Source organism: Cnephaeus nilssonii, assembly GCF_951640355.1.
Source record: "Cnephaeus nilssonii genome assembly, chromosome: 14".
Classification (NCBI taxonomy): Eukaryota; Metazoa; Chordata; class Mammalia; order Chiroptera; family Vespertilionidae; genus Cnephaeus; species Cnephaeus nilssonii.
In genome coordinates, this window is record NC_137085.1 from 30,448,111 (window position 1) to 30,460,199 (window position 12,089).

Consider the following 12,089-nt stretch of genomic DNA (forward strand, 5'->3'; position numbering starts at 1 on the left):
AAAGACCTACTCATAAAACTATAGGACATTGAAATAAGAAATAGAGGAAGATACAAACAAGTGGAAGCATTATATCAAACTATACTACAAAGCCACTGTAATAAAAAGCAGCCTGATACTGGCACAAGAACAGGCATACAGATCAGAGACCCAAGTAATCGACCCACGTCATTATTATCAATTAGTATTTGACAAAGGAGGCAAGAGCATACAATGGAGTAAAAACAGTCTTTTCAATAAATGGTGTTGGGAAAATTGGACAGGTACATGCAAAATAATGAAACTAGACTACCAACTTACCCAGACAGAAGAATAAACTCAAAATGGGTAAAATACTTAAATGTAAAGGTATGAGTGTGTATGTGAATGAAACCATAAACATCCTAGAAGAAAACATAGGCAATAAAATCACATACATCTCACTTAGCAGAATTCTTGCTGATATATCTCCTAGGGCAAGAGAAATAAAGTAAAAAAAAATAAATAAATAAACAAATAGGACTACATCAAACTAAAAAAACTTCTGCACAGCAAAAGAAACCATCATCAAAATGAAAAGGGAACCCACTGTATGGGAGAACATATTTGCCAATGATACATCTGATAAGGGGTTAATTCCAAAATATATAAAGAACTCATATAACTCAACAAAAGGAAGACAATCTAATTTTAAAATGGGGAAAGGACCTAAACAGACAATCTCTAGGGGACATACAGATGGTCAAGAGACATGAAAAAATGCTCAACATCACTAATCATCAGAGAGATGCAAATTAAAACTACAATGAGATTATCACCTCACACCTGCCAGAGTGGCTACCATCAATAAAACAAACAGTAAGTGCTGGTGAGGATGTGCAGAAAGGGAACCACAGCACACTGCTGGTGGGGATGCAGACTGGTGCAGCCGCTGTGGAAACAGTATGGAGGTTTCCTCAAAATATTAAAAATGGAACTGCCATTTGACCCAGTGATCAATCCCACTTCTGGGAATATATCCTAAGAATCCTGAAACACCAATCAGAAAGAACATATGCACCCCTATGTTCATAACAGCATTATCTACAATAGATAGATCTGGAAACAGCCAAGTGCCCATCAGTAGATGAATGTATAAAAAAGCTGAGGTACATTTACACAATGGAATATTACATGGATGTAAAAAGAAGGATCTCTTACCCTTTGCAACAGTATGGATAGACTTGGAGAATATTATGCTAAGCAAAATAAGCCACTCAGAGAAAGACAAATATCACATCTCACTTATATGTAGAATCTAATGAACAAAATAAACTGATAAACAAAATAGGTCGAGAGACATGGATGCAGGGAACAGAACAGATCTCAGAGGGAAGGGGGTGGGGGTGCGGAAAGAGATTAACCAAATAACTTACATGCATGTATGCATAGCCAATGGACACAGACAATAGTGCTGTGAAGGCCTGGAGTAGGGTGGGAGTTAGCAAAAAAAAAAAAAGGGGGGGGAACATGGGGGACATCTGTAATACTGTCAAGAATAAAAAACAAATTAAAAAATGAAAATGTGATACATTTAAGATAATAAACTATTCTAAAAAGTTTTAAATAAAGAACTTTCCTGAGGCAAAGTGTAAAACACTCCCACACCATCCCCATGCTCTAGCTTTGAGGATATATACTGCCCCCTCGTGGCCATTATAGGAAAACCCCTCTGTTTTGGGTGGGGGTTGCTGGTGTTCTCTGCATTTGTACAGCGTAAACTTTCTTGTCTTGACCTCATGGGTCATGCAATCCCAGGGCCTCCAGTGTGAGCTGCATGAGCTGCCACTGCTCTGTGTAGCGGAGAGGACACAGGTTTTGGAGTCAGACCTGGCAGGAATATTAGATCCCCAGTGGTTAACTGAGTGATCTTGGGTTAGTGACCTAACCTTCAACCTTCCGTTTCCCCACTAGTGAAATGGGGATAATAAGAATACCTACCTCATGGGGCTTTGAGAAGTAAAATATGAGCACTGTGCTTAGTGCATATTATGCGCTCAGAAGAGATACTTGAGAAAGTGTGGGTATATAAGGACTTCTGACTTCTTCACCCAGGTGTCAGACTTGGGGTGGGTGTGGGGTAAGGGTGTGTGTGTATATGGAAGCCTCAGCCCCTATCAGAGCAATTTTGTGACTGCTCTGTTCCTTCCCCCTATGTGAGCTGCCCTTGAGACAGTCCTGGGACAGGCTCCAGAGATGTGATCGTGCTGAGATGCCAAATGACACTGGCAGACTCTCTGACCTCTCAGACCCTGTCTCCCCACTACCCTCCCAAGGGCTCCGGGCAGTGTACAAGGAGAAACTATTACCCATCTGACAGATGGGGAGACCAATGCCCAGACACTGGAAGCAAAATGCCCAGTCACACAGAGAGCTGAGGCAGCCAACAGGGCATCCTAGCAGTTCAGCTGGGTTCTTGCACCCAGGTCTCCCAGGAGGCTGTGCAGCATGAAGCCTGTGGTGAGGGCTGCCTGGGCCACTGGGAATATGCCCAGGCAATTGTTTGGGAAAGATGATGCACCTTATCCTGAGGACTCAGGCCCCTCCTGGCCTAGGGCAGCTCTATGTTGGGAAACCCAAGGCCTGGATATCCAGTCCTGGCTTGGCACACACAAGTGAGACCCCATGGAGCCTTGTTCCTTCGATCTGGGCCTTTGTAGACAGGGATTGGATGGGCTTAGAGAATGCCTTGGGGAATTGTGAGCTCTGAAAGGCCATGAGATGGTTTGGGACATTTGTGCTGTCATATGGGGAGTTTGGGAGAATTTGCCTGATGTGTGGCAGAGGAAGGGAGTCTGAGGTGGAGAAGCTCTAGCCTGGCCTGGCACTTTCTCCCTGATTTTGGAAGAGGTGGCATGGCAGCAGGTTCTCTTTAGAGAACAGTCTCCAGGCTTTTAGGCATGAAGCACAAAGACGGGCACCATGTGGGAAGGACACGCCAAACCTAAATCTCAGGACCTTTGGTTTGAAACTTTGCACCTCCCTCACCAGACTGACCCCACCCCTGCCCCCCAGGCCTGGCTGGGTCCTGTCCAGGACACCATCCAGAGCTGCTTCAAACAGACCTGCAACCTGGAGGGCTGCTTTCATCTTGTTCCACATACAACCTCCTACTGCATGCCAGGCAGGCTCCACTATTGAGAGGAGTCAGCCCTACCAGAGGGAATTCCAGAGATAAGAACTTGATTTCTGGAAAGCTCTGGCCCCATAAACAAACTCCTGCTGGAGAGTGTGGGGCTAGAGAGGGGAGCAAAGTTACACCTGATTCTTGGGGAGTAAGTGTGGAGTCCTGGTCCCCATAGGCTCTCTCTATGTCTGGGGTGGAGGGATATCTTTTCCTTTAGTCCACATTCATGTGGTCTTGTCCAAGGCCACTGCTCATTGGAGAATGAGAAGCAGCTTCCTTTTGCTGAGGGTGTCTGGGGTCCCTTTGGCGATGCGGCGGGGGGAAGGGCTGGCTAGCTCTCTGCTGCTCCCTGGCATCCTATCCTACCTCCTGGATCTCCTGAAATGTCTTCCCTGTTTGCAGCACCAATTCCAACCACCCTCATCCTCTCACTTGGCTTGCTCCCAGAACTCTCAGCTGGGCCTCTTACCTGTTATCCCTTCAATCCCTGGGCAAACAAAGGTCCATGGCCACATCTGCTGTTTTTGTACAACCCACAAGCCAAGAATAGTTTTCATATTTTTAAAAGGTTAGGCAAAATAACAATATTTTGTGATGTAAAAATGACATGAGATTCTGATTTTATAAAATTGTTATTAGAATGGAGTTCTAATACTCATGTATTGTCTGTGGCTGCTTTCAAACTACAATGGCAGAGCTGTACAATGGTAGCTGCAATAGAAACTCTACATTCTAAGCCTCAAATATTTACTATCTGTCCCTTTACAGAAAATGTTTGCTGGCTCCAGCTCTAGATCATAAATCCAGCCGAGCCGCTCTCTTAGAATCCCTCAGTGGCTCCCCATGGCTCTCAAGTTGACCTGTCTACGCTTTCAGCTTCATCACCTGTACTTCCAGTTGTCTGCCCACTCTGGGAGATCCCTTCCTCAAACCCACACAAGCCATACACCCGGGCCTGCCTCATGCCCTTTACCTTCACTTGGCATGCCTCTCCTCCATATGGCAATATGCTGTCTCTAGACGCAGCTCAAATGCTTCCTCCTGTTTCTCTTCCCCACCAGAGGTCCTTCGCCCAAGCAGAAAGCTAACCCAGTCCTACCATTCACAAAAAACTCCTTGTAGAACTCTTTAGCTTTTAATAAGACTAATGACCGATTTCTGCCAGACCAACCCATTCCACTATATATATTCAGGTATGTGTCCCCTAATGGATTACTAACTAAAGAACAGGCCATATCTGCTCCCCACAGCCCTAGTACAAGGCTGGTGCTAAGTAGGCACACAAGTATTCACCTGAAGAGGCATGCTCAGCACTCTACCCTTTTATTTGGCTAGTATATGGAGACAAAAAATGCTTACAAATTTTCCAGATATCAAGTATAATTTTTATAAACTTTCAGCACCTATGATTAGGTACCTCTACCTATGTTACCTCATTTAATCACCACCACCCTGGTGAGGTAGTTCAATACCTCCATTCCACCAAGTGGCAAGTTATATGACAGAGCTGGAATCTGAAATCAGGTTTCCTGCCTCCTGCTGATTCTCTCAATGTACAGTTCACCCACTAAACCCACTGATTAAAAGATGTAACAGATGTCCGTGGGCTTCCCGTTGGGTATCGGGCCAATGACCCTGTGCTAAATGGGCCCACATAAGATGGTTTTATAGATCATCTCTTCCCTCCAATTTTCTGTTCCCACAGCTGTACCTGATGCTTTTCAAGGCAGATTGTCTGGGTTGGACCAAAGGCTAGTCCTGCTCTGTGAAAATTAAGTGCTAGTTTTGTAAAGTCATTTCTCAAATCTCCTGTTGCTCTGGGGCTCGTGGCTTGTTTTGGAGCAGAAGGAAGTTGGAAGTTTGGCCTCCGTGCTGAGGGGTGCCAATGCGGAGGGCCAAACTAATATAACTGGTAATGCACCTGCCTTAAAGGAGCTTGAAGAATGCTTCCGGGGGGCTGCTGGGATAAGCCCTGGACTATCCACATACTTCTTTGACTATTCAAACAGAAGTTCAGGGCTCAGACACAGGGAGAGCTAATATGGCTGCTGAAGGCCTGGGAGAAAGCAACACAGGCAAGATAAGTCTACCTGAGACTTTCTCACCAGAGAGAGGCGTTGGGGCTACTCTGGTCATACAGAGAGGCCACAGTGTGAGCGTGGCAGGAGGAGCTTGTTCTCGGCCATCATGATGGATCGCTAAAGTGACTGTCACCAGACACACTCAGTGATGTGGTATGAGGTGCTCCCTGGACTCTAAAACATGGAATTCTTTAAAGCCACCCAACTTCTCTGCTAGTTCTAGAACTAATAATACTGAGAACCACTAAAATAAGCTCAACTAGCTATATCTATGACAGTTTTTGGCAAAAGACTCAGATAAGATAGCTGGGTTCAACATAACACGTGTGATTCTGGATATGGTGTATCAAATTCAATGTTTGATATTTCAGACTGAGAAGTTTGCTTGTGTCTGTGATCAGTCTGGATTAAGAAAGCGAGGTACATCTAATGTTGCAGGCATTTTCAGGAGGATGGATAACTGGGATAACTGAGGCTATGACTAAGTGTCATAAAGGGGGTTTCAGGCTAATATTCTGGTTTGTCCAAATCAAGTCCAATGTTCTAAGCCTCTGAGCAATCACAGTGAAGGTGTGAGGAACCTCTGCAAATACATGACTGAATCTCTAGTGACCGTGCAGCCAGCATCTGCTGCACAAAGACACTTCATACTGAGGGATCAGAGGACAGGGGATTTCTGACACACTCATGCTTTGACGTATCAATACAAGACAGTATGAGAGGCTTAAGTCCACCAGGAAGTTGGGAATAAGCATGATTTATCTGCTGGCAAACGAATCCCCACCTAATCATTCTTTCATCTAAGTGCATCTTGAGCTTCTCAGTCCTGGACATCAAAGTAGTCAATTACCGCCTCCTTTTCTATCTTCTGTAAATTATTGCTCCCAGGATTCCTGAAAAACAAACAAAGAATAACCCATCTTTTCTTTCTGGGGGAACCCAAATTCAGGTCTTTCGAAAGTTAAGAATTGGCTGATTTATCATTTGTGAAGCGTTGATAAGATAGCAGGGCCCTAGCGGTTTGGCTCAGTGGACAGAGCGTCGGCCTGTGGACTGAAGGGTCTCAGGTTCGATTCCGGTCAAGGGCACATGCCTGTGTTGTGGGCTCGATCCCGAGTAGGGGGTGTGCAGGAGGCAGCTGATCAATGATTCTCTCTCATCAATGATGTTTCTATCTCTTTCCCTCTTCTTTCCTCTCTGAAATAAATTAAAGAATATATATAAAAAAAAGATAGCAGGGTCTACATGAGCTAAGAACTGTTGAAATTTGGTGATGGGTGCACAGGGGTTTATTATATTAATACTATTTTCTCTATTCTAAAAATTTTCAACAATACAGTTTTATATAAAAATTAAGCAAACAAAGGGGGGGGGGGAGAAAGACACCATGACTACACATGGTTATGTCCAGGTGGTACTGGAGGCAGCTGTGGAATAATATGTAAAATACTCCACCCGTTTCCAAAACCACTGCCCGTGTAGACAGGCAATCTGCGCTGACTGGAATCTAGGCCATCCACTTCCCAGGGATGATCGGGGCTGACACTGGGGGTTACATGGCCCCAGACGCTCCTGCTGGGGCTGTGTCCAATGGGCAACACCCAGCTGCTCTATCTGGTCCCAAGGGAACAGCGGTTGCTATGACCCTTATGTTGACCTTGTAAACTGCGCTACCCATGCTCCCAGAGGTTTTGTGTAGAAGGTACTGCCAGGGCTTCTGTGTGGAAGGCCAGAACAGCAGGAGCCCTATGGGTTTCAGAGAAACTTTCACCAATTCTGCTTCATCACAGTAAGGCAGCCAGCCTCCCTCTGCCAGAGAGAGGGGGAGGGACAGTGCTCTTTCCTTGCTCCTGAGAAAACACCTGGCAGACTTGCTGTTACTTGCCAATGTGGTTTTCTTTTCTCTTTAAATTATGAATGCATGTTTTTGTTGTAAAAATGACTCAAATAGTCACCGAAACCGGTTTGGCTCAGTGGATAGAGCGTCGGTCTGCGGACTGAAGGGTCCCAGGTTCGATTCCGGTCAATGGCATGTACATTGGTTGCGGGCACGTCCCCGGTGGGGGGTGTGCAGGAGGCAGCTGGTCGATGTTTCTCTCTCATCGATGTTTCTAGCTCTCTATCCCTCTCCTTTCCTCTCTGTAAAAAATCAATAAAATATATTTTTTAAAAAAAAGACACAAATCGTATGGAAGTAGAGCAAAACATGAAAGACCCCCCCCTTTCCTGCCAACTCCCCACACCAATCCCACTTCCATCCAGAATAACTGCTGTAAATTGCATGATGTTCCTCAATCATCTCATGTGACAGACTGAATCCACTTTCCAGTGTCTCCACTACACCATGGAAATTACATCATGACTGCTCTTCCTTGAGTGGAAGTGGGCATAGCAAACATCAAATTGGAACCCCTCTGGCATGACAAATGTGTCTGACATCCAGTCAAACCTTATATATTTGAACATGGAACCCCAAGGCCAGGCCTGAAGAATCCACCAATGGCTGGGGCAGCCCAGGATAGCTCAGCCCTGCTAACTTCTCTGAACAGCCAGGACCCTTGGGAAAGCAGCTAAACAATCCTTACTTGTCTGACTGTCTGTGATGAGGAATTGGGGGTGGAGGCCGTGCCTGCATTTCCTTTTCAAGTACACTTGTCAACGTGGTAGTTGGACAAACAGACTTCCCTCTGAGGAAAGAACACAAAATATTGAAAAGTGAGAATTCTCTGTGGAGACAGGCAGACAGCTAGAAATCCAGTCCGTGACGCTATGATGTTACTGAGCACTCTTTGATATGACCTATCTCTGCTCAAGCATGTCACCTTCATTTATCCTTCGTCCCTTCCACCACTGGTTACCTGCTTTTTCTCATCTCACTCTTGATCCTAGATCCTCCTTGTCCCCTCCTGTCTCACATTTCTGCCCCCGTTTCCTCTGATGGCAAACGCTTTGAGTCACAGTGCAGCATTCTTTCTGCTTCCATCATGCCAGGACAGAAGGGAAAAAGGGACAGATGTGATGGGCAGGCATCCAACCCAGGCCCTCAGGGTCTGCTCCCTCAGCCTAGGGAATGCTGCCTCCAGTGACAGATCTTGTTCTGGGCAGACGTGAGGCTTGTATTCTTTAGGTGGGTCTGTTCTGTGGACTGAAGCTTTGGCTCTGATTGGACCTCTGGATCACCTCAGAGTGGCTGCCCCAAAAGGAGAACTATTCTTCCAGGAGAGGAAGTAAGGAAAGCAAACACTGACAGATTGCTTCCCGGGTCCAGTTTGTCCCAAGCAGTTCCTCCTATGATGGCAAGACCAACCCACCTGACTGCAATGACTACGACATTGCGCTTCGGTTCACTGTCATAGCTCACGCTCTCCAGGCCGTACACTTGGGCCAGGTCGTGGATGATCCGGCGGTGGTCTCTGTTCATGGGAGGGAAGAAGTGGCTCTTCTTACTGTTCTTTCCCTATATTAAGGGAAAAAGAGAATGAGTGAAAAAATTATCTTGAAATCCGAATATGCTTACAGAGGTCCTTCCTCCCACACCAGAACAGCCTGGGTCAATAGAAAGGCAGCTGAGTTTTAGAGGCCTACAGGGCACAGCACTTCACTGACTGCCAAACAAGGACAGCGGTTTGGGAAGATGGGGGCTGATGCACTTCATCTACTGTCAGCCACACAGTAGTAGCTGTCCAGGTGAGGGACAAGGATAAGTGAACTAAGACTTAGACAGTGAATGGTTCCTATTGAGGTGGCCTGTAAGCGGGGAGAGGGTGATAATCCCAAGAAATGACTAAATAAATGTAAGACTTACAAAACAAGAAAATCTCACTTCCTAAAAAAGTACCTCTGCACTAAAAATCATGTATGTGCAGATACAGACACCCAAGCAGAAAAATACATTTGCTCAGGCACAGCCAGCATGGCTCAGTGGTTGAGCACCGACCTATGAACCAGGAGGTCATGGTTAGATTCCCGGTCAGGGCACATGCCTGGGTTGCAGGCTTGACCCACCTGGGGCAGCCATGCAGGAGGAAACCAATCAATGATTCTCTCTCGTCATTGACGTTTCGAACTCTCTCTCTCTCTTCCTTCCTCTCTGAAATCAATAAAAACATATTAAAAAGAAAAAAGAAAAATACATTTGCTCAAGTTTCCTAATTAGAAGATGAACAATTATTCCATTTCCTCCTTTGTGTTAGTATCCTGCTGGGAAGTGAGAACGAAGGGAGGAATAGAAGGGGGCAAGACAGATGGTGGGAAGAAAAACTTCATTAGATGTGAAGCTAAAGCATCTCATCCTCAGAGTCCCCACTGAATGAAGAGGGAGCCACTGTGCAGCTGGCTGCTTCTGACTAAAGACTTCTTTTGCTTCAAGCTACCTCCTCAACATCCCTGGCTGCCTCCAGGAGAGAGGCCTCACTCTTTTTGAAAAATATATATTTTTATTGATTTCAGAGGAAGGGAGATGAAAAGATATAGAAACATCGATGAGAGAGAATCATGATTGGCTGCCTCCTGCATGCCCCACACTGGGGATTAAGCCCACAACCCAAGCATGTGCCCTGACCGGGAATCAAATGGTGACCTCCTGGTTCATAGGTCGACGCTCAACCACTGAGTCATGCCGGCTGGGTGAGGCCTCACTCTCGAGACTCCTGAAAAAGTCTACGCCATTAGTCTTCAGCTCTAGTCAGCCATCTTTTTAACTTTACCCAAGGATTTCTTTCCTGCTTTTGGGGTAATAAAGAACTAGTGTGTCCTATTATACAACAGCCCTTCAGAGATCTGAGGGCCCAGCACGTCTCCCTAAGTATCTCACATAGTCTTTCAACTATCACTATTGAAAACCCTCATCCAGGTTTCTTCACCCACCCTTAGGCAATGAACTAGGATATTGATTTACATGTAATTTACTGCAGATGACTTTCCTAAACCAGGACAGGGCTTCTGTGGATATTATTATGGCTGGGCTTTTGGGAAAGACAAGAATCCTTAAAAGGAAGTTGTGACTTTTCTACAACTACTCTATATCAACAGTGTTTCTGGGACTTGATTTTTTTATCAAGCTGGCCTCAGAGATATGTCCAATGGGATGTTTTGACTTCAACCTTATTCACGGCTTCCACAAGGGCTTCCATTTCCTTCTCAACGTCACTGACAAACTTTAGGTCCTTCCTGAAATGAGAAATCACGACAGTTAACTTCATCTGTTTCTGCTCTTAGAAAATCCCTCCTGCCCACCCTTTCTGCCTGTAAAGTGGGGACAAAGGATAAGTGAACTAAATGAACTATAATGGACAATGTGAGGAGAAAAACTGCAGAGGTCAGGAATTTTCAGAAAATAGAATGTTGATTATGACTGAACTAAGAAAGAAAAAGCAAATATGAGAAAGAAGAAGATGGAAGAAGAAATAGCCATCAGAGGGCTAGGAGATAAGTGGACAATAAGAGCTGTTACTGCCCAAGTGAGGCCCCATGTGACTGAGACCTGGGTGGACAGAGTTGGCATTTGGCCAGAGTATTTAGGCTAGTCCAGCCTCAGAGAGGCCCAAACACCTACCATAGGGGCACACACACACCAAGTTCAATTCCCCAAGGGATAGTTCTGAGAAACTAAGAGAAGGATTTTTATTAAACATCATATAATCTCCTATAATAGATATATAAACTTTAACTGGCTCAATCACAGAGGAGTACATATTAGTTTTATCTTAAAAGACCAAACACTCTTATAAGCCACAATCAAGAAAGTAGGTAAAAAGTTATATACCTGGCATCTTCTTTCAAACTGTCACTAAATTTTGATGCTGAAGAACGTACATTGAAAGGATCAGAATCATCAGTGATATGAAATGCCTCTGCTAACCGCCTAAAAATAAGAGAAGAGTATGTAAATAAAAGGAAAGGAGGAGGAAAGTATCTTATAGTAACACAAAGTGCTCACCATGTCCCAAGTTCTTTATACATTAACTAGAGGCCCAGTGCACGAAACTTGCTGGCCAGGGTCTCTCTCCCTTCCCCTGACGGCCCCGCCCCTGGTCAAACTCCCGGACAACCTCCCTGTCGAGCAGACAATTTGCATACTACACTTTTATTATATAGGGTGATCTCATTTTGGTAAACCCGATTATTAAGGAAAGAATAATAACAACTTGGGACAAAATACAGTATTGTCTTCATAGAAGAAAATAAACAAGACAGATTTATGTGGGTCTGAGCAAGCCATAGACTAACACTGGGGACTTAGATTTTTTGGTGAAAAGAAGGCTGGGGGTTTGAGAGTACTGGAAATGGTCAATGAGGGATGAGGTTTCACCTAAACATCAGATCCATTAAGTATACCTATAAATATTAAAATTAACATCACATTATAGAAGTCTGGAAAATAAAGAATCCTGTTAACAATATACGCACTGCATTTTTGTACATTTCCTTTCAGATTTCCCTCCCTATAAATACACTGCAATCAGTGTATATAAAACTTTGCCTCTTTTTTCCCCCCTATCCTACCTAATAAAAGAGTAATATGCAAATTGACCCTAACTCTGCTATACCCACAAGCCACACCCACCAGCCAATCAGGAGCAGATATGAAAATAAACCCAACCAAGATGGCTACAGCCACAGAGAGCAAGGTTTCCCAGGCAACGGAGGAAGCTAAGCTTTCCGCCTGCCCTTGCAGGCCTAAGCCTCCACTCAAGCTACAAAGTTTCAATTATAGAAGGTAAACAAATCCAAAAAGAAATGGCGGCAGCCATGGAGCTGGAGAGAGCAGGCCAGGGTTGCCCCTGGCAACGGAGGAAGCCAAGCTTTTCACCTGCCCTGGCTGGCCTAGGCCTCCACTCCAGGCTACAAAGTTTCAATTATAG

General features: G+C 45.0%; 1 protein-coding gene across 3 annotated transcripts in view; it reads right to left on the bottom strand.

Annotated features, from left to right (window-relative positions):
* Nucleotides 1-214: 214 nt before the first annotated feature.
* Nucleotides 215-12,089, bottom strand: part of NFX1 (nuclear transcription factor, X-box binding 1) — a 69,818-nt gene continuing 57,943 nt past the window's right edge. For all 3 annotated transcript variants that reach the window (XM_079790282.1, XM_079790280.1, XM_079790281.1), the window contains 5 exons: nt 10,991-11,089; nt 10,329-10,395; nt 8,538-8,683; nt 7,812-7,913; nt 215-6,119 (listed from right to left, as the gene is read on the bottom strand). In XM_079790282.1, the coding sequence (XP_079646408.1) occupies nt 6,047-6,119; nt 7,812-7,913; nt 8,538-8,683; nt 10,329-10,395; nt 10,991-11,089 (487 nt within the window). In that variant the 3' untranslated portion in view covers nt 215-6,046. The remainder of the gene's footprint in view (nt 6,120-7,811; nt 7,914-8,537; nt 8,684-10,328; nt 10,396-10,990; nt 11,090-12,089) is intronic.